The sequence below is a fragment of the Salmo salar genome, chromosome ssa18 (assembly GCF_905237065.1).
Source record: "Salmo salar chromosome ssa18, Ssal_v3.1, whole genome shotgun sequence".
NCBI lineage: Eukaryota > Metazoa > Chordata > Actinopteri > Salmoniformes > Salmonidae > Salmo > Salmo salar.
In genome coordinates, this window is record NC_059459.1 from 28,570,820 (window position 1) to 28,592,983 (window position 22,164).

Consider the following 22,164-nt stretch of genomic DNA (forward strand, 5'->3'; position numbering starts at 1 on the left):
GTTAACCAATTACTAGCTAGATTTATGGTGTGTTCGTAAATTCAATCTGGGGTGACAGGGTGTGCTCTGTGCGTTTAAATTCAGGGCGTTGTCATAATGTCACACAATGGATGCTCTGGCCAAGGAGTAGGGATGATCTGAGCAGGGTAGATGAAAGCGATCTGACCTCGCAACGGCAGTCAAGCACCGAAGTGAACTAGTTAGCTACTTCCAGACACAAATGAGAGAACACCGCATTCTGACCATTTTACTCGGCCTAGCAGAGCTGGTTAGGCAGTTTTCATGTTATCCAGAGCGTTGGTGACTAACGGTGCTGATGACAACAATTTAATTACGCTTTTTTACAGACGTTTACTGACGCGGCCACATTCAACTGGTGTTGAGCGTTGGTAAATTCATCAGTTATTCTATGCTCTGTCAGCACGAGAGTCCTCTGAAATCGGAGTAGATAGCTAGAGATAATTTACAAACGCACTCAAACGACTATACCGCTTAGCTAAACTATGAATGTCATGAATAATCAAGTCAATAAAAGTTGGGTAGTTAGTTAGATTGCACAAAGTAAATATACTGGCAAGTTCAATGTATTAGTAGCCAACTAACGTTACTGTAGGTAGCTAACACAGCATAATGCTGTAATGATATGCTATGCGGTTTGTAAGGATAGAGTAGCTAACAAATTGTCAGCCAACAAAGTGTAACTTATTTGAAAAGTCATTACTTTATTACATTGCTCAACATGTTCTTAACATTTAGCATAATTAAAGCAACGAATTTCTATCGCTCTCGTCAAACTTCGTCTGCATATTTTCCACAAATCTGAAACCGTTGTAAAGCCACGCCCATTTCCTGGAGAATTGCATTATGGGCCAAAAAGCACGGAAATAAGTGTCCATCGCTTGTATGCTTCGTATTTTGGCGAATCTAGTACGACACCCGGGAAACTTTGGCATACTAACTATATTCATACTATGACTAATAAACATACTACATACTCCATTTATGTCACAAATAGTACGGTTAGTATAAGTATTCGAACACAGTTTATGACAACGACTCCCATTGTTAGGGCGGAGACATGAGCATCTCGTCATTATATATTGATCTCTGCTTCAAACCGTATGGAACTGTCTGGAATAATAACTAAGGGCTAATGGAAGAGACCCACTACACGTGTTTAGATAATTTTTTTTTTTGTTAAATGTTATTTGATGTAGGTTGAGGGATATTTTGCTTTACCGTTTACACGTAGCACATGATCTACTCTAACAAACTATATATAGCAGGACATCGTTTTAGTGGATTAATATCATGATATCTCCCATATTCAAGAAAACGTACAGTAGAATGGGTTGGAGACCTGCCTTACATTCAGCTGGTTTGCAAAAACAATGATAAACTCTTAGAATGAACCACAGACAGTATCCGTAGGCATACGTAATCTTCAACGCGATATGATTATTCGTTATGCGCAGTTGCTGCACTTTCCAAGCTCTGGGCCTTGAAATGCGCATGTGCAGTGTAGTTCTGGGTGGACTTCTTTTGAACACTCAAAGTGCCATAACCATCACTGCAACTTCGGCAAGAAACCAACACAGATTAAATATGAGCTTCACAGTCGAAGAGAGGGGGAACCCCAATACATTGAGCTATCGTTTGTTTTTCAGTAAGTATGGTTCACTTTTTAATGTACATATTAGTTTAGCTTATTAGCTTGCTATAATCGTGTCCATTGTGGTTCGCCGGTTTGCTACTGGGATCGTGCCCCAACCTCCCACGTGTCACTTTTATTCATTGCTTTCGCATTGGTTTTATACTCCTATCTAATGCTACGTTCAAATGTAGCTAGATTTCACATATTGTCACCTACATCGTGGATTTATAATTATAGGCGTGTACCATCGCTTGGCCTTTGCCCCACATTGATTGATTTGAGCAGACAAACTAGTAATTGAATGGACTAGTTTTGCCGGTTGGCTGACATATGCTTCTATCGAACTTGCTGTACTTTAACTAGACTTGGTATCAGGATCCAATTAATTCCTATGTTGTGTTTATTAGATTAATTCTGCAGTTGTGGTATTTCTGATATAAACTAGTGTTGTTGGGATACCACACAAGTAACTCTCGAGAACCCAAGTGGGCCCAAGGCCAGGGGCTTTTAGCTTCCATGTCTTGGGTTCTCAGCTGAATGTATCGACCACAGCTGGCACCTAGCCCTTGATCATGACTATCTGTTCCATACATTACACAAGTCATTGGACGAAGACATCATCTGTATGGAGAGTTTTGTTAAGAGCCCTGATACTTGGTCTGAACATTAACACGTATAGCTTGCAGTATGGTTTTGGAAGCATACGGACCTTATGAGAAATAATAAATACAAAAGCAATAGGTTCAATTGATACACACCTTTCATAGGGTTAGTGTTCCCACATAGCCAGATCTCCATGTTACAGCGCATGTTTAATGAAGACAGAGGGACCACCTGTGGTAATTAGCAATCTGTGTCTCCGAACACCTGTGTAGGATTAGATGTGTAGATGTAGCATAAAGGAAGAAGGCTGACAGAAACGTGTTGTCACTGGAAAATACTGTCTGCTGCAACTATGATAAAGCCGGTTAAAACAGTGTACAATAAGTGTATTTTTAGCCTTTTGAAATTATTTTGATGTGATATGAAAGTAAAGCGTTGGAGAGTTAGGGCATTGCCCTTGGGCGGCAGACAGTTTCGTGAAATAACTATATGGTTAACATTACCATCTGTTGAAAGGGCTACCACACCAACAATTTAGAGAATTCAGTTTATAAACTGTGTGGGTTACGCCCAGTTTCTAAGATGAGGCTTCAAGACCTGTCAAAGGTGTTTCTCATTTAACCAGTTAGGCTGAATGTATCCTTGTTCATATTGAATGTGATGCAGCAGTTTTTCATATTTGTTGCATACAGTGCAGCCTTTGTGATTGAGCCCCGATGTCTATTACTCTGGGGGTTGCATTATGAATACGTGTTATTAATGTGTAAGAGAGGTTGATTACATTTAGACCAGAGCCCTTCGTGGGCATGGATTTTAAGCCTGAGCACTACCTATGCCGACAACATTCAGGCCCGAAATCAGAAATAACTTCCTCCATTAATAAATCCCTTAGCTGTTCCTCTCTCTCACTCGCTCCCTGTGCACAGGCAGCTTGCTCTGCATGCACTCTGGTCATGGTAGCTCTGACTCGGTGAGTAAGTAAAAGAAAGGGGGATACCTAGTCAGTTGTACAACTGAAATGTGTCTTCGAAGACGTGAATGTACTCATGGTATGGTGGGGTATGCAAAATGGGTCAACTTTGAGCACCTCTGTCTCCTGAATGTTTTGGTATTCAGATCCAAAAAGTCACTTTCAGACCACTTCTTCCATGGGCAAACATGCATAGAAATGTTTTTTTGTTTAAATCAAAAGGGATGCAGTCAAAGTGGTTGAATTCATATAGATTAATTTACCTGTATGTTATTGTCTGTTCTCTGTAGAAAATGCTGATGGAAAGTATGTCTCCCCATTCCATGACATACCTATGTACGCTGATGAGAGCCAGGTAAAGTATGTCACCTTTATCCCGCTACAACACCCCATTACACAATAACACACTGAATGTAGATGGGATATCTATTCAACTGTTTCTTTATAGAAAGACACCCACTAACTTTAACTTTTGATTCCATGGTGAAACCTTTTGGTCAGAATAGCTGTAATGTATTATGCGTGTGGGAGAGTAGGAGTAGCACTAGCAAGGTCATAGTCTGTTTGTCAAAGCAATGGTCTTTACCCCTCCAACACTGAACTCTTCAATCATTATGCAGTAATTCTGGATTTCCTGTTATCTTATCTCACTGGAATAATATATCCCAGTTGGATGGCCTTTCGTTTCCTCCAACTCATCCATAGTCATAAATAAATTAGAACTGGGTATATTGATATTATGATACACTAGACTACCGGTCAAAAGTTTTAGAACACCTACTCATTCAATGGTTTTTCTTAATTTTTTATTATTTTCTACATTGTAGAATAATAGTAAAGACATCAAAACTATGAAATAACACGTATGTAATCATGTAGTAACCAAAAAAATCTAAATGTATTTTATATTTGCTATTCTTCAAATAGCCCCCCTTTGCCTTGGTGACAGATTTATACATTCTTGGCATTCTTTCAACCAGCTTCATTATGTAGTCACCTGGAATGTATTTCAATTAACAGGTGTGCCTTCTTAAAAGTTAATTTGTGGAATTTCTTAATTTCTTAATGCATTTGAGCTAATCATTTGTGTTGTGACAAGGTAGGGGGTATATAGAATATATCCCTATTTGGTAAAAGACCAAGTCCATATTATGGCAAGATCAGCTCAAATAAGCAAAGAGAAACGACAGTCTATCATTACTTTAAAACATGAAGGTCAGTCAATATGGAAAATGTCAAGAACTTTGAACGTTTTTCAAGTGCAGTCGCAAAAACCATCAAGCGCTATGGTGAAACTGGCTCTCATGAGGACCGCCACGGGAATGGAAGACCAAGAGTTACCTCTGCTGCAGAGGATAAGTTCATTAGATTTACCAGCCTCAGAAATTGCAGCCCAAATAAATGCTTCACAGAGTTCAAGAAACAAACACATCTAAATATCAACTGTTCAGAGGAGACTGTGTGAATCAGGCCTTCATGGTCAAATTGCTGCAAATAAACCACTACTAAAGGAAACTAATAATAACAAGAGACTTGCTTGGGCCAAGAAACATGAGCAATGGACATTAAACCCGTGGAAATTTGTCCTTTGGTCTGGAGTCCAAATTGGAGATCTTTGTTTCCAACCGCCGTGCCTTTGTGAGACACGGTGGGGGTGAACAGATGATCTCTGCGTATGTATTTCCCACCGTAAAACATGGAGGAGGGTGTGGTGTGTGGGTGCTTTGCTGGTGACACTGTTTGTGATTTATTTAGAATTCAAGGCACACTTAACCAGCATGGCTACCACAGCATTCTGCAGCGATACGCCATCCCATCTGGTTTGGGACTATCATTTGTTTTTCAACAGGGCAATGACCCAGCACACCTCCAGGCTGTGTAAGGGCTATTTTACCAAGAAGGAGAGTGATGGAGTGCTGCATCAGATGACCTGGCCTCCACAATCCCCTGACCTCAACCCAATTAAGATGGTTTGGGATGAGTCTGACAGCAGAGTGAAGGAAAAGCAGCCAACAATTGCTCAGCATATGTGGGAACTCCTTCAAGACTGTTGTAAAAGCATTCCAGGTGAAGCTGGTTGAGAGAATGCCAAGAGTGTGCAAAGCTGTCATCAAGGCAAAGGGTGGCTATTTGAAGAATCTGAAATATAACATATATATTTTGAGTTGTTTAACCATTTTTTTTTTAGATCCTTCATGATTCCATATGTGTTATTTCATAGTTTTGATGTCTTCACTATTATTCTGCAATGTAGAAAATAGTAAAAATAAACAAAAACCCTTGAATAAGTAGGTGTTCTAAAGCTTTTGACCAGTAGTGTGTGTATACTTTTGTGTATATAAATGTATATTACACAAGTGTGTGTGTGTGTGTGTAAATATATATTACACAAGTTACACAAGTGTGTGTATGTATGTGTGTGTGTATATATATATATATATATATATATATATATATATATATATATATATATATATATATATATACTGCTCAAAAAAACAAAGGGAACACTTAAACAACACAATGTAACTCCAAGTCAATCACACTTCTGTGAAATCAAACTCTCCACTTAGGAAGCAACACTGATTGACAATAAATTTCACATGCTGTTGTGCAAATGGAATAGACAACAGGTGGAAATTATAGGCAATTAGCAAGACACCCCCAATAAAGGAGTGGTTCTACAGGTGGTGACCATAGACCACTTCTCAGTTCCTATGCTTCCTGGCTGATGTTTTGGTCACTTTTGAATGCTGGCGGTGCTTTCACTCTAGTGGTAGCATGAGACGGAGTCTACAACCCACACAAGTGGCTCAGGTAGTGCAGCTCATCCAGGATGGCACATCAATGCGAGCTGTGGCAAGAAGGTTTGCTGTGTCTGTCAGCGTAGTGTCCAGAGCATGGAGGCGCTACCAGGAGACAGGCCAGTACATCAGGAGACGTGGAGGAGGCCGTAGGAGGGCAACAACCCAGCAGCAGGACCGCTAACTCCGCCTTTGTGCAAGGAGGAGCACTGCCAGAGCCCTGCAAAATGACCTCCAGCAGGCCACAAATGTGCATGTGTCTGCTCAAACGGTCAGAAACAGACTCCATGAGGGTGGTATGAGGGCCCGACGTCCACAGGTGGGGGTTGTGCTTACAGTCCAACACCGTGCAGGACGTTTGGCATTTGCCAGAGAACACCAAGATTGGCAAATTCGCCACTGGCGCCCTGTGCTCTTCACAGATGAAAGCAGGTTCACACTGAGCACATGTGACAGGCGTGACAGAGTCTGGAGACGCCGTGGAGAACGTTCTGCTGCCTGCAACATCCTCCAGCATGACCGGTTTGGCGGTGGGTCAGTCATGGTGTGGGGTGGCATTTCTTTGGGGGGCCGCACAGCCCTCCATGTGCTCGCCAGAGGTAACCTGACTGCCATTAGGTACCGAGATGAGATCCTCAGACCCCTTGTGAGACCATATGCTGGTGCGGTTGGCCCTGGGTTCCTCCTAATGCAAGACAATGCTAGACCTCATGTGGCTGGAGTGTGTCAGCAGTTCCTGCAAGAGGAAGGCATTGATGCTATGGACTGGCCCGCCCGTTCCCCAGACCTGAATCCAATTGAGCACATCTGGGACATCATGTCTCGCTCCATCCACCAACGCCACGTTGCACCACAGACTGTCCAGGAGTTGGCGGATGCTTTAGTCCAGGTCTGGGAGGAGATCCCTCAGGAGACCATCCGCCACCTCATCAGGAGCATGCCCAGGCGTTGTAGGGAGGTCATACAGGCACGTGGAGGCCACACACACTACTGAGCCTCATTTTGATTTGTTTTAAGGACATTACATCAAAGTTGGATCAGCCTGTAGTGTGGTTTTCCACTTTAATTTTGAGTGTGACTCCAAATCCAGACCTCCATGGGTTGATAAATTGGATTTCCATTGATTATTTTTGTGTGATTTTGTTGTCAGCACATTCAACTATGTAAAGAAAAAAGTAATTAATAAGATTATTTCTTTCATTGAGATCTAGGATGTGTTGTTTAAGTGTTCCCTTTATTTTTTTGAGCAGTATGTATGTATGTATGTATGTATGTGTATACATACACACATAGAGATTTATATCTATCTATCTCACACGTATGTTTATGTGAACACCCCTTCAAATTAGTGGATTCGGTTATTTCAGCCACGCCGTTGCTGACAGGTGTATAAAATCGAGCACACAGCTATGCTATCTCCATAGGAAATAATTTGCTTTAATATGACCTTACTGAAGAGCTCAGTGACTTTCAACGTGGCAACTTTACAACAAGTACTTTTGTCCATTTTTTTGCCCTGCTAGAGCTGCCCCGGTCAACTGTAATTGTGAAATGGAAACGTCTAGGAGCAACAGACTCAAAGTGGTAGGCCACACAAGCTCACAGAATGGGACCGCCAAGTGCTGAAGTGCATTAAAATCATCTGTTCTCGTTTGCAACACTCTCCACCGAGTTCCAACGTCAGCACAATAACTATTTGTCGGGAGCTACATGAAATGGGTTTCCATGGACGAGCAGCCGCACACAAGCCTAAGCTCACCATGCACAATGCCAAGCGTCGGCTGGAGTGGTGTAAAGCTTGCCGCCATTGGACTCTGGAGCAGTGGAAACGCGTTCTCTGAGTGATGAATCACGCTGCGCAATCTGGCAGTCCAAAGGACGAGTCTGGGTTTGGTCAGATGCCATGAGAACGCTACCTGCCCCAATGCATAGTGCCAACTAAAGTTTGGTGGAGAAGGAATAAAGGTCTGGGGTTGTTTTTCATGGTTTGGGCCCCTTAGTTCCAGTGAAGGGAAATCTTAACGCTACAGCATACAATGGCATTCTAGACGATTCTGTGCTTCCAACTTTATGGCAACAGTTTGGGGAAGGCCCTTTCCTGTTTCAGCATGACAATGCCCCCGTGCACAAAGCGAGGTCCATACAGAAATGTTTTGTTGAAATCTGTTTAGAAGAACTTAACTGTCCTGCACAGAGCCCTGACCTAAACCACATCAAACTCCTTTGGGATGAATTGGAACACTGACTGTGAGCCAGTCCTAATCGCCCAACATTGGTGCCCAACCTCTAATGCTCTTGTGGCTGAATGGATGCAAGTCCCTGCAGAAATGTTCCAACATCTGGTGGAAAGCCTTCCCAGAAGAGTGGATGCTGTTATAGCAGCAAAGGGGGGACCAACTGATTTTGGAATGAGATGTAGTGTGTGACACAGGCACACAAAAAAAGCAGAATGATTTTTTGCTTTCTTCTCTTTCAGAACATTTTCCACTTGGTTGTTGAAGTACCAAGATGGACCAACTCAAAGATGGAGGTAGGTTCACCTTGATTGATTGATTTAATGAGCCAGTTTTAAAAAATACACAGTATGTGAAAAACGTGACCGGCACACCACACAATGGCGTATTTCCATGTGCAGGGTGCAGAAACAACCCTGTTGTGTGTTCTAGGGTTGGGCTCAATTCGAATTGAATGCAGTCAATTCAGGAAGTGATTTGAATTTTAAATTCAGATTTTTAAAAAACTTTTACAACTTTTTTTGTTTATTGAGGAGTCATTGAAAATAAATGCCTTTTTTTCAATTTGAATTATAATTTTAGTTTACTTCCTGATTTGACTGCCTTCATTTCGAATTGAGCCTAACTCTGGTGTGTATGTTGTGCTCTAGGCCATGCGGAGATCCTTCTCCTGCTTTACCTTTACAGTAATATACCAAGTCTTAGTCTATCAGCCTAATATAATAATGCAAACCTACTTACCTGTATCCATTTGTCACTAATCAGAACAACTCAGCCTTTATTTAGCCAGATTAGTCTTGCTTTTACGATCTAGGGCCGGTTTCCTGGATCCCGATTAGGCCTTGTCCATTAGCTTTTTAGTTATTTCAATAGAGATTCTCCATTGAGCACACGTTTGAAAAATCCTCAACTAAGCTTAATCTTTGTCTGGGAATCTGGCCCCTGGCTAATCAAGAGGTAAGCAAAATAAGGCATCAAATTTATTTCATAAAGACCTTTTTACATCAGCAGTCACAATGTGCAGTCCAACTACCTCATCCCATACTGTATTTATTTATCTTGCTCCTTTGAACCCCAGTATCTCTACTTGCACATTCATCTTCTGCACATCTACCATTCCAGTGTTTAATTGCTATATTGTAATTACTTCGCCACCATGGCCTATTTATTGTCTTACCTCCCTTATCCTACCTCATTTGCACACACTGTATATAGACTTTTCTACTGTATTATTGACTGTATGTTTGTTTAGTCCATGTGTAACTCTGTGTTGTTGTATGTGTCGAACTGCTTTGTTTTGTCTTTGCCAGTTCGCAATTGTAAATGAGAACTTGTTCTCAACTTGCCTACCTGGTTAAATAAAGGTGAAATAAATAAAATAAAATGTGCTTTACAGATACCCAGTCTAAAAGAGAGCAAGCAATGCAGAGGTAGAAACACAGTCTAGAAGGCGGGAACCTGGGAAGAAACATAGAGAGGAACCAGGCTCCGAGGGGTGGCCAGTCTTATTCTGGCTGTACTGGGTGGAGATTTAAGAGTACGGGTGGCCATTAGGGCCAGATTGTTTTTCATGACGATGGAAGCATATTCAATAATGTTTGGCTTTGCTACTTCCAGATTGCGACCAAAGACCCCCTGAATCCAATCAAGCAGGATGTGAAGAAGGGGAACCTGCGTTACGTCGCCAACGTTTTCCCCCACAAAGGCTACATCTGGAACTATGGAGCAATACCTCAGGTCAGACAGTCACTAACCTGCCACCAGACAGTCACTAACCTGCCACCAGACAGTCACTAACCTGCCACCAGACAGTCACTAACCTGCCACCAGACAGTCACTAACCTGCCACCAGACAGTCACTAACCTGCCACCAGACAATCACTAACCTGCCACCAGACAGTCACTAACCTGGTATCAAGCTACATATGGTCTGACAATGTAGACTACGCTATCCATGTCTAACTGAATTAATTGATCACCTAGAACTGAGTTGGCATTGATTGCCTATTTCTCTGTAGTGATATGAACTAAGTATCTCAATCTTTTTTTGACAGTGATATTTCTCTTTCTTGATAGACTTGGGAGGACCCCGGGCACAAAGATGGAGACACTGGCTGCTGTGGTGACAACGACCCCATCGACGTCTGTGAAATCGGTACCAAGGTACAGCACTTGTTCTTTATCCTGTAACCATTAAACCTTTAGAGCTGATCTGGTTTATTCCATTCACTCTGACATTCTTACTTGCTTCAGGTGTCATTCAAATCAGCTTTTTGACACCTAAGCAAAGTGTCCAATTTTGAAAAGTATGTTGGTAACAATTTGGCTGTTTTGTTACTACATCAGCTGTCTGTAGTGAATTTGTGGTGTGAGCTTCATGTGTGGGTGTCTGATAAAATAAACTTTCCTCAGGCATGTGATCTGTATTTGACATACTATCATTGAAATTGACCTAACCCCATACCAATATCCTACTTCTCTATGTTGTACTGATCACATCCCTGTCTCCTCTCCAGGTGTGTTCGCGTGGTGAAGTGATCAAGGTGAAGGTACTGGGGGTTTTGGCCATGATCGACGAGGGGGAGACTGACTGGAAAGTCATGGCCATCAACGTGGAGGACCCTGAAGCTAAGGACCTGAACGGTAAGCACCGGAGGAGCTGGATGTGGACTAAACTGACAATCCCTAATACAACAGGCCATTCCTTAATGCTGCCCATTGGTCCAGTCACTGCAAGTTGTAGTACTAGAATATGATTGCTCAAGTGAAGAATGCAATCATTGAACTATTGTTTTCCCAGATGTGTGTGTGTCTATTCCTATTGCCACAGTCATCCTCTCACCTGTCTCCTTATCCTGTGTACCTCAGACATCGGCGACATCCAGAGGCTGAGGCCAGGTTACTTGGAGGCCACAGTGGACTGGTTCAGGAGGTACAAGGTACCAGACGGGAAACCAGAGAACCAGTTCGCCTTCAATGGAGAGTTCAAAGACAAGGTATCCATCTTGTACTCCATACTGTTAGGTTCTAATTTTGAGTAAATAACTCACGGACACTAGAGAAGCTTGACCAACTTTAATTCTTCCCAAAGGGTCGATACAGCTGTAATTCATACACATATATATGGCTTCCCCCGTGGTAGTATTCATACCTCACTTTGGGTGGAGTCTCCTCCTTATCGCTAAACATTGCATCATTATTGCTGAGCAGGGAGCTAGCTACATGATATGATCCTTCAATGGTTTCTCCCCTTATCAGTACTGCCACATGTAATCATTTCCCTGCCCTCAACACATTCCAAGCTTAGTTGCACACACTATATACCTTCCTCCTATAACCCTTAACTTCTGGTGTAGACCCTCTAAACCTCAGCACTCCATCAGTGACATGAATAAGTATATTTCATATTCTCAGAACCCAACAATACACAGGAGTTTGTGTTGTGTCAGCCCTGTCTGAGCCAGAGTGGCCCATGTTTCTGTTGCATTAAGCAAGGTATTGCCAAAGCCTCGTGTTCCATTATCTTCGTCCACACCCATCAAGATAATTTTCATTCTGTTTACTTTGTACCACATCATTTGTACCACACTCATCTAAAACAGCTTTTTCAATCTAGGTACATGGATAGCAGTTTAGCATGTATGCCAGTCTGTTTCTGCATTAGCCATCGTGTTGTTATGCCTTCGTAGCCTTGTAGCAATGCAGTGTTGTTGAATGCCGAAACGGTGTGGTACCCAGGCTAGATTGCATTGGCCAAATAGAGGGCTGAAATTTCAAATCAAATCAAAGTTTGTCATGTGCGCCGAATACAACAGGTGTAGACCTTACAGTGAAATGCTTACTTACAGGCTCTAACCAATAGTGCAAAAAAGGTATTAGGTGAACAATGGGTAAGTAAGAAATAAAAACAACAGTAAAAAGACAGTGAAAAACAGCAGCGAGGCTATAAAAGTAGCGAGGCTACATACAGACACCGGTTAGTCGGGCTGATTGAGGTAGTATGTACATGTAGATATGGTTAAAGTGACTGCATATATGATGAACAGAGAGTAGCAGTAGCGTTGCAAGACCCACAGGGGGATATTATCCTGTTGCAACATAGTATGTCCCTGTGTTCAGTGAAGTTCAAAAGTAACTAGCAAGAAAATTGGGTTTAAAGTGATCGGCTCAGCATAATACAGAAATACAAAGGGTTGGTTTCCTTGACACAGATTCAGCCTAGTCCTGGACTAAAAAGCACTCACAATTGAGATTCTCCAATGAGTTAGCATTTTAGTCAGGGACAAGGCTTAGTCTGTGTCCAGGAAACCCCCCCCAATCTGTATGTTTCATTACCCTGACAACAGCCTCTGCTCGGTCTGTAAGTTTCATTACCCTGACAACAGCCTCTGCTCGGTCTGTAAGTTTCATTACCCTGACAACAGCCTCTGCTCGGTCTGTAAGTTTCATTACCCTGACAACAGCCTCTGCTCGGTCTGTATGTTTCATTACCCTGACAACAGCCTCTGCTCGGTCTGTATGTTTCATTACCCTGACAACAGCCTCTGCTCGGTCTGTATGTTTCATTACCCTGACAACAGCCTCTGCTCGGTCTGTATGTTTCATTACCCTGACAACAGCCTCTGCTCGGTCTGTAAGTTTCATTACCCTGACAACAGCCTCTGCTCGGTCTGTATGTTTCATTACCCTGACAACAGCCTCTGCTCGGTCTGTATGTTTCATTACCCTGACAACAGCCTCTGCTCGGTCTGTATGTTTCATTACCCTGACAACAGCCTCTGCTCGGTCTGTATGTTTCATTACCCTGACAACAGCCTCTGCTCGGTCTGTATGTTTCATTACCCTGACAACAGCCTCTGCTCGGTCTGTATGTTTCATTACCCTGACAACAGCCTCTGCTCGGTCTGTATGTTTCATTACCCTGACAACAGCCTCTGCTCGGTCTGTATGTTTCATTACCCTGACAACAGCCTCTGCTCGGTCTGTATGTTTCCCTGTCAGGACTTTGCCATTGAGACAATCAAGAGCACCCATGGCTTCTGGAAGGCACTTATCTCTGAAAAGACCAATGCTGGAGGACTCAACTGGTGAGGAGAGAACACAATGTACAATCCTCTTACAGTACAGTACCTCTAAAACTGGTGTTTATTACAGTCCCATCATTTTAATATAATTACTGTGAAGTCATTCTTAAAGGTCCAATCTGTAATTCTAACCCTGCCACTTAATTTGTGAAATTTGATTTGACTTCTGTTTGAGTACCGCAACAAGCAAGAACTTGTTTGAATCTGTGTTGGTCAATATCTTCAACAGATGATCAGGTCTATATAATTATCAAACATACATTAGTAATGGAAAGGAAACACAGACTCTTAAGTATAGCAATTCTCATTTAGTAATACAATTGTAGGCAGAAGTTGGTACAGAGTACAGTATGATCGCTCTCCACAGGTTCTGCAAAATGTCTAAGACATCCTGTAACTCATATAGCCGCTCCCAGTCCTCCTTGTGTGAGTTTCCCTGGCAACAACATTTTAATAAATCTAACCTCCCCTGACAGCAGCAACCATCTTGTCAGCAATTAAAAGCTCAGAAGTGAGTTTGACCGAAACTTGACCTTTCATCACAAGTATAAGGTCATAACAAGGTGAACGAGTCCAAGCATCTTCTGACAGGTGGCTGTTTTCATCAGGCCAGCAGCAGCCTTGTGTTCTCAGAAAACCAGTCGTATTCTCAACCTCAGATAGCCATGGTGGGGCCCAGACAGGAGGCGTATGAGCGTAGGCGGTTTCTGCCTTCTGATAGTGTGAAGGGCACAACACTCAAAACAGGTGTTAATACACACACAGAGGTCTCCTAGAAGAGGAGACCTTACAGTTTATCATAACAATTTATTAACCCTTTGAAAGGTATGAGGCCTTGGTTTAACCTCTTCATCTGAATACAGTATTAGAGAATTAATTAATATCTGACTGATCTTTCCTCCCATCCTGCAGTAAAAACACGTGCGTGTCGGCGGGAGACAGCCCCTTCTACTGCTCTACGGACGAGGCCAAGGCTGTCGTAGGCGGGGTCAGTACTTCCTGCTTCCTTATGACTATGTTCTAGAACTTCAGGGTCAGCTCAGAACTGTCTCCTTTTATATGCTGTGCTCTTAATTGCAGCGGTCAGTACTGCGGTTAATACTACGGTCAGTAGCTATTCAAATAAAATAGAGCAATTCAAGGATGAAACTCGCTTCTGTTGATGGGGCCGGACTTCAAATCAAAATGAGCAATTCAAAGTGCATTGCAGGGATTGTAATATTCTACACATGCATGCTTCCTACAAACCTCTGGTGTTTGTCAAACATGTCTGGCATACATCTTTACACTTTGCTCAGTCAGACCATCCAATTATGTATTTATTAATGCTTGTATTTTTTGCGATTTTTATTTTTTTAGACAAGCCCTTATGGAACTGAAGATCATATCCCCTGCTCAGGTAAGTCTCTTAAAATAGTTTTTACCTTAAGATTTTGAAAAGTAAGTCCCTGCCTTGACTATCAGATGGTTAATTGACGTATTGTAAAAATCCCACTTTTATGACCAACCTGGAATGATAAGGAAGGATTGCATGGTTGTACACACATTTTCTTTTAGGACAGTCAATTCCATTGCTATTCAGGAAGTAAGCTAAGATTCCAATTACATTTTTCCCCAGTGGGGATAATTGCAATTTCAGTTTACTGCCTGAATTGAAATGGAATTGACCCTGTACAACTCTTTTTTTCTTCTTCTTTTTTTCCTATTTCCAGTGGATAAATGGTTCTACTATGAGAAGAAGTAACTTTGCGAAGGAGACTCAATGGACCAGAAGTGTCTCATCTGTTTAGCTAGCATACTTGAAGATAATAGTCGATGGGTGTGACTGAGAAACAATAGACTATCTTCTCCACACTCGGAAGATGAGAGGAGATAGAAGGACAAAAAGAGTAATGAAATCATGTCTTAGGAAATGCATTTTCCCTGTTATTTAACAAAGGTCTCATTGGAGATGTGCTGTCCAACAGCTGGCACTGGTAGTGTGCTAGCTATAGCATGCACTGTATGCCAGGATCATCTCAATCGCCTTTTAATAAAGCTTTTTCTGTTGAAAAAAATTCTATGATCATTTTGTTTAATTTCAATATTTTATTTGGGTCTTTGTTGACAACCTTTTGTAGAAAGTTCTACTCTGTTACCCAGCTGACATAGTATGTAGATGAGGGTTGATTTGGTTACACTTTGCTAGAACAGTCGCATACTGTACTGATATTGAAAAACACAATACTGCCATCTAGCGGCAATTTTCTATACCACAGCGGGCTTCCGAATTATGTAATTCCATGCATGGTTGTGCGTGCGACTATAAATTCTCATTCGAGATGGCATGTGTATTTTTCTATTTGAAAAATATCAACTGTGTTTTGATTTGAGATTGAGTTCTTTGTCTCAGAATCTAATTACAGAAATGTATGGGATCGTATTTTGACACGTGACACCCCCTCCCCAGTTCTTACGCATTTCCGGTGAACTGTCAAATTTCGACCTGTCATCCACGGAGAAAGCCTGGACCAAAAGTAACAGTACGGAGTGTTAGAACCACTGACACAAGGTAAATGGTTGACATGTTTACCTTCAGTAGTTACATGAAAATCAATATCAAGTAGATATGTTTATCATAAAATCAGGCTAGCATGTTTTGAGTTTGATCATTTGGGAGTGGGCTGTTTTAATTGCGAACTATTCAGCCTAGCCTACTCGTTTTTTTTGTTTAACTTCATATTGATGTTTAATTCAGCAACTCTGATGTTGCAACTTTTCAGTCACCTGCTGCCAGACCGAATTGCAATATGGTGTCAACAACAGTATAGCTAGGATACTGTGTAATTAGCCAGTTCCATTGGAACAATTTCAGGTATAACGTATAGCACGTCTTTAGTCAATAAAATTACCAATCTTACTCGATAACCGTGTATTTTATCATAGCTGGGCAGCTATAGGTTAACTCTTGAATTCGTTTTTGCATTCCTGTAAGGTCACTTTTATAATATTCACACAGCAAGTTAGTAGACACTGTCAAGAAAGTGACAGGTGCGCCATGAAAGCCCCGGACGTATCAAATGTCATCTGTAGCCACAACTTGTTCATAAAAATAGTCTGAGTACTATGATCAGTTTAGAGGTCTTCTCAGGTCCAAAAAGTTGGACCTGAAATGACCGAGGACAATCAGCCTCGGACCTGACGACTACCAGACCTAGACCCGACCCGAGTGACAAAACAAATCACGTTGATCAGCCAAGTTACTCTTCTGGTTAACAAATAGATATTTATATGTTGGCTAAGCCTTCTATAAGTCAATAAATGAACATTTTATTAGCGTAAAATAAATATGCTATAAGCTATGCAGAGCCGTGGTCGGGTTCACTCAGGTCTATCAGCTGTCATTATATCGACTTGAGACCCGACCCAGACCAGAGGGAAAGTTGGAATTTTGGACCCTGGGGTTCCCAGGTCGGGTCTCAGGAGACATGAATACCTCTCGATCAGTTAGCCAGCTCCCTGTTAGTGTGAACGGGCTACAGTTGCCAACCTACAGTTTGGTGGATTTATTATTTTCCTTCACTTTTCTCGCCTTGGCACAACAACTCGGAAGCAGTTTACACATACCAAAGAGGTAATCCTGGGTTGGGAAAAAAGTTTGAACAATGGAGCTTCAGTATTGGAGGTTAAATAGCCATGACTAGGTCTATTGCGCTGTGTGATTTGTGATTTTCACTACAAAATTGTATTTTATCATGTGTGTGGAGGGTATTCTCTTACACTTATTTCATACTCATTCCTTTCAATCTGTTACCCAGATTTTAGCAGAGATGCATATTTAGTTTCCTAAAAAAAAAATGAACCACCAGACAGCTCAAGACATGTAAAAAATATGCATATTTTTTCTGCATAGAATTACACATAATGATCATGGCCATAGATTGCAGGAAAAAAGCTGTTTCAGGTGTTTAAAACCTCTAACCATTCTGTTTCAGGTGAATACAACAGACATGTCCTTTATATTTAACTGGATCTACAGAGGCCTCAGTGGTGTGCTGCAGTTACTAGGTACAGTTAAAATGTAAATCATTCAAACTAACTACTGGAGAAAAATGAATTACTTACTGAAGAGTGAGACTTTATTTCTGAGTGTACCTGTATTTTGACACTCATGCTCTACCAATAACTGCGTTGTTTCATAATATGATCAGATCAGGTATTCAATCACGTCATATTTTCATCAGAATTTTTTTCTACATTACATGTGGTGGTAAATAAACTGTCTCTATTCTTGTCGCTCCCTCTAGGTTTATATAAGAAGTCTGGGAAGCTGGTGTTCCTTGGTTTGGACAATGCTGGGAAAACAACGCTACTGCACATGCTCAGAGATGACCGACTGGGACAGCATGTGCCAACACTACACCCCAGTAAGACATGGAGGATGTTCAGACACCTTGCTTACTTACTTATGGCTGTCTGTTGTTGTCTTAAGTGCGCTCATCGAATGACCCTTATCTGGTGGTTCCTCAACTAGTCTATTTGTCTGCCTCTGTCCCACAGCATCAGAAGAGCTGACCATTGCTGGGATGACATTCACAACATTTGATCTTGGTGGTCACACACAAGGTACACATTAGAACTGAAACTGTATGCACACTGTGCTTTCTCTAATGGTGATACTGAGGCTTAAGTGGCAGTGACAGGTCACTTGTGAACAATGAAACTGCTTTGATTTTCACTCACAGCCAGGAGAATCTGGAAGAACTACCTCCCAGCTATAAATGGTATAGTCTACATGGTGGATTCGGCAGACCATGAGAGACTACAAGAAGCCAAAATTGAACTGGATGTACGTAAGTCATCGTCCCCCCCAAAAAACAATTCCACAAAGAATACAAATAGTAGTTTTACAGTTTTTCCCAATTGTTTACACACTAAAACTGGCCCATGAGGCACAATGAACCAAACCTGTAACTCATTTAGCAGAACTATACACCAAATCTGCAATACTACTGGCATGTTTTGCTTTATACTCAGATTGCAATTCTATAACACACATTTGGCCAAACACAACACACAATTCTCTACCTTTGGCACAACCTTCACAAATAAAATCTCTTGTGTGCAAATGAATACCAACACTGTTCAACAAGCTAAGGTAAATTACCAATTGATCACGTTCACTCTTAACATGTGCAAACACGAAATGTTCACTTTGCAATCAGACCTTTTGGTATGGATAAAAAGGCCACAGGTGAGTACTCCTGTGTTTGGAGAATAATGGATGCAAACTTGGCAGAGAGAGGTAGAGGTGGAGGAAGACTAAGAACAAGGAGAGTAATATCTGATGAAATTCTGGCGACTGTGGTGGACCATGTGGTCCATCATGGTTTGACCTTGAGAGAGGCTGGGCAGAGAGTGGAGCCCAATCTGAGCCGCTTCACCGTAGCATCCATCATCTGGATCGTTCCAAAATGAGAATAGGTACAGTATGTACTGCAGACATTGGACCTACTACTTTTACTGCTTGACAGTAGTACATCATAAAGCACAGTGAAGACTAGATTCCAATACATACTGTAAGGGGAAACAAAGTAAATGTTTCATGTATTACTGTATGTATGAAATTGGGAGCAATACTACTTTGTAACATGTTTATCTTGTATACTGTATTACTGTAGTGTTTACTGTACTGTATGCTATTTTGTTTTTGTAGAACTGAAAGACGACCATCACGTTGGTAGAACGCGTCTATTTACAGACTAAAAGGAGGCTGCCATTGTGCAAATGGTAGTTGAAAATAATGCCATAAGACTGTGGGAAATCAACAACAGATTATTGAAAACCCTGCCATCTTTCATAACATCAGAGTGAGCTTATCAACCATAGCCCGCATCCTGCATTTGTGTTCCTTTGTTTGAGTAAACACAAACAATATAACAGTATAACTACAAAAACTTGTCTTTACACTGAAATAGGTTCTGATAGTATTGTTTTGAATATGTCACATTGGTGTGTTCTTGGTTGTCACTAAATTAGATTAATTTGATGTGTGTGTGTGTGTGTCTCATTAGTAAGCAGAGTTTCATTTTGAGCAGGGATTACATGATTTTGATTGCTGTGTTTCATTTTGCAAGATGTCTTTGGGGTTTGGAGAAGATGGTTAACTGTTTTGTGGTTAGAGTTTTGTGTACCTGAGATTTAGTTTCAGCAAACGTGTGTTAACCATTGGGAAAAACTGTAAATAAGCAGCCTATCCTAGACCCAGTAGATATTGTATGGCTAAATGCTAACCAATACACCATTGCTTTTCACTGATGAGTGGGGAATTAAACTGGCACTCTACATTCTCTTTCCAGGCGCTGTTAACAGACGACACCATCTCCAACGTGCCTGTACTTATCCTGGGGAATAAGATCGACCGTCCAGAGGCCATCAGTGAAGACGCACTCAGAGGGATGTTCGGGCTCATTGGACACACTACTGGAAAGGTAGGGAGGAGAGCAGGTCGATGTTTGTCACGATTCTTTCCCTGGAGGCAGAACTGAGAGATTTCCGCTAGATGGCCCAGCTGCAAAGTCAAAATTGGCAACATAGTAAAAATTCATGAAAACAAAAATGTGCTTTCTGGTCTTAATTTAAGGTTAGGATTAGGTTTGATAACTTTGTGGCTGTGATAGCTAGTGATGACTCTGCAGAGCTGCCTCCAGATCAAGATTCATTACAATAAATGCCAACCTGCTGGAGGAGAGAGGCTTACTGTTAAATGCACCCCACATGGTTTACCCTCTAAAGCAGCAGCCTCGAGAGAAACTGACATCCGATGAAACCAATTCAAGGTGGTGGCCTACAGAGTTAGGCAGAGGGGTCTAGTCTTGACAATGACTAGATTGGGATGACAAATGTATATTTCAAGTAGAGTTAGCATCCACTTAATTATGGTAGTTTATTATGCTAACTCTGTAGTCTCGCATTCACTGCAATGCAAAGGAAAAGGTTGGAATGGAAGTTCATCTTTACTTGTCTCTTCTGTCTGCGTGTGTTTCTCTGTTCAGGGTAATGTGTCACTGAAGGAGCTGAACCTGAGGCCCATGGAGATCTTCATGTGCAGTGTTCTGAAGAGACAGGGATATGGAGATGGTTTCCGCTGGCTCTCACAGTACATTGACTGATCTATATATCACTCCCATCTTATTTCTCTTTTTCCTGATTCACACGATAGAGCTAACCTGAACCTTACTGGGTGGGCTACATCATTTCTGTTCTAATTGTCCTTTCCAGCATGGTTCCAGTAACTATGATTGATGTGTAATGCAGGCCAGCAAGGCTCAGTAGTGTGAAAAGGAAGAGTATTTGTTTATCAACTGTTTTGTATGCACAAGAGTACAGGCCTCACACATCTACCTGCTGGAAAAGCTATCAACTGCTAGCATTCTATATTTATTGTAATTTTTGCATTTGAGTGTGCCCTCAGTAAGTAAATATTTCTAAGAAAAATTTACTTCCATTGATAAACTTTCAGTATTTTTTGTTGTAGCCCCGGATAAGCACACCTCATTCAACTCATGGAGGGCTTGATGATAAACTGACAAGTTGAATCAATTCTTGTTTGTTTGTTTTGGGGCTACAATAAAAAAAGATGTGCTGTTGGGGAAACACTGCGCTATTGAAATATGCAGGCCTAGTGATTGTTTGATAACCCTCTAACAGTTGAACCCATTGATAATTGGTAGTCTGAGCCCTATGTAGTGAATTCAAACTTCCTTGTCTAAGTCAAGTATCAACCTGCAAACCCAAGATTTCGTAGTTTACACATTTCATAGTTCACGCATTTCGTAGTTTACACATTTCATAGTTTACGCATTTCGTAGTTTACACATTTCGTAGTTTTCAATGATATATTATCGGTTACTTACTGGTGGTGAACATTTTGAAGGATACCTCAAGTCTGTCAAACCATATTATTCTTATTAATACGATTAAGTTAGTTAGGGAATCCCCTCTATGTTCGGCAACGTTACCTCTACACTTATAGGGTAGGACATGCCATCGCTTTGAACCAGTTCGTAACCCTGGTTTATTTTTAAATCGGTGGCATTTGATTACAGAGGAGTGCTTATTGGTGTAACAGTTCCGCGTTGCCTTCCACGTAATATAGGCCTGGGTTGAAATACTATTTGAAATATTTCAAACACTTTGTACTTCTGAGACTTTTCTGTTGGTTCCATTGCAACAGGCAAGCTCAATGAAGCACAGCTGGAGTATTTTACCAATGAGGACAAAGTTGTCAAATGAATGTTTTTGATCGATCAATTCAAGTTGAATCACTACCAACTGATGCCAGGAATGTGACTACAAGTGCATTATCACTTTTTATTTATTAATGCTTGTTTGTAATACAAAGGTGCAGTATTTTGTAATACCAGGGTTTTATTACAACCACGTTGTCAGTCACAAATGATGTATGTCATTTCAACTACCAGTACCTACCTACTGTGTCGATGGTTTTTGTTACTGTAAAATAAGTACTTGGTGACTATTGGCTGCTCATAGCTATAATATGAGGGTACTTGTGTGGTACTGAAGAATATAGGCTTTGTAGGAAAGATACAATATATGTGAGTGCAATAGAGGGTACTTTTTATCCTTTTTGTAAATAATGTGAAATTATTCTGCATGCCCCCTTATCAAAATAAATATTTTGGACAATCCATTAGTGATTTTTTTTTTTTTTTAGCATTTTAGCATTTTATGTTCTACAATCCATGATCTATGACGCATTTACGTTGGTTCTCCTTGGACTACAATGGATGAGACTACAATTTATGATATTGGA

At 41.2% G+C, this 22,164-nt stretch overlaps 2 protein-coding genes across 3 annotated transcripts; both read left to right on the forward strand.

Moving 5' to 3' along the window:
- The first annotated feature begins 933 nt into the window (after positions 1-933).
- Positions 934-15,406, forward strand: LOC106577215 (inorganic pyrophosphatase 1). Its single transcript, XM_014155121.2, has 11 exons — positions 934-1,666; positions 3,518-3,582; positions 8,508-8,561; positions 9,883-10,002; positions 10,342-10,428; positions 10,782-10,908; positions 11,134-11,261; positions 13,267-13,352; positions 14,262-14,337; positions 14,709-14,748; positions 15,062-15,406. Exons 1-11 carry the CDS (start codon positions 1,468-1,470, stop codon positions 15,091-15,093), a joined length of 1,014 nt encoding a protein of 337 aa, XP_014010596.2. The 5' UTR covers positions 934-1,467; the 3' UTR covers positions 15,094-15,406.
- Positions 15,407-15,643: 237 nt separating this feature from the next.
- Positions 15,644-22,039, forward strand: LOC106577216 (GTP-binding protein SAR1b). Of its 2 annotated transcripts, none has more exons than XM_014155122.2 (7): positions 15,644-15,900; positions 17,324-17,396; positions 17,636-17,755; positions 17,889-17,954; positions 18,074-18,177; positions 19,688-19,819; positions 20,384-22,039. In XM_014155122.2, exons 2-7 carry the CDS (start codon positions 17,339-17,341, stop codon positions 20,498-20,500), a joined length of 597 nt encoding a protein of 198 aa, XP_014010597.1. In that variant the 5' UTR covers positions 15,644-15,900; positions 17,324-17,338; the 3' UTR covers positions 20,501-22,039. The 2 variants fall into 2 exon arrangements, with proteins under 2 accessions (XP_014010597.1, XP_014010598.1); XM_014155123.2 differs by lacking the exon at positions 15,644-15,900 and adding an exon at positions 15,927-16,962.
- Positions 22,040-22,164: the final 125 nt, after the last annotated feature.

Bases quoted from the DNA above. Each gene is read 5' to 3' on its own strand.
- LOC106577215 (XM_014155121.2), top strand. From the start codon at position 1,468: ATGCGCAGTTGCTGCACTTTCCAAGCTCTGGGCCTTGAAATGCGCATG. The intron at 10,429-10,781 runs GTACAGCACTTG...TCTCCTCTCCAG, and splicing joins TCTGTGAAATCGGTACCAAG to GTGTGTTCGCGTGGTGAAGT. The intron at 14,749-15,061 runs GTAAGTCTCTTA...TCCTATTTCCAG, and splicing joins AGATCATATCCCCTGCTCAG to TGGATAAATGGTTCTACTAT.
- LOC106577216 (XM_014155122.2), top strand. From the start codon at position 17,339: ATGTCCTTTATATTTAACTGGATCTACAGAGGCCTCAGTGGTGTGCTG. The intron at 17,397-17,635 runs GTACAGTTAAAA...CGCTCCCTCTAG, and splicing joins TGGTGTGCTGCAGTTACTAG to GTTTATATAAGAAGTCTGGG. The intron at 19,820-20,383 runs GTAGGGAGGAGA...TTCTCTGTTCAG, and splicing joins TTGGACACACTACTGGAAAG to GGTAATGTGTCACTGAAGGA.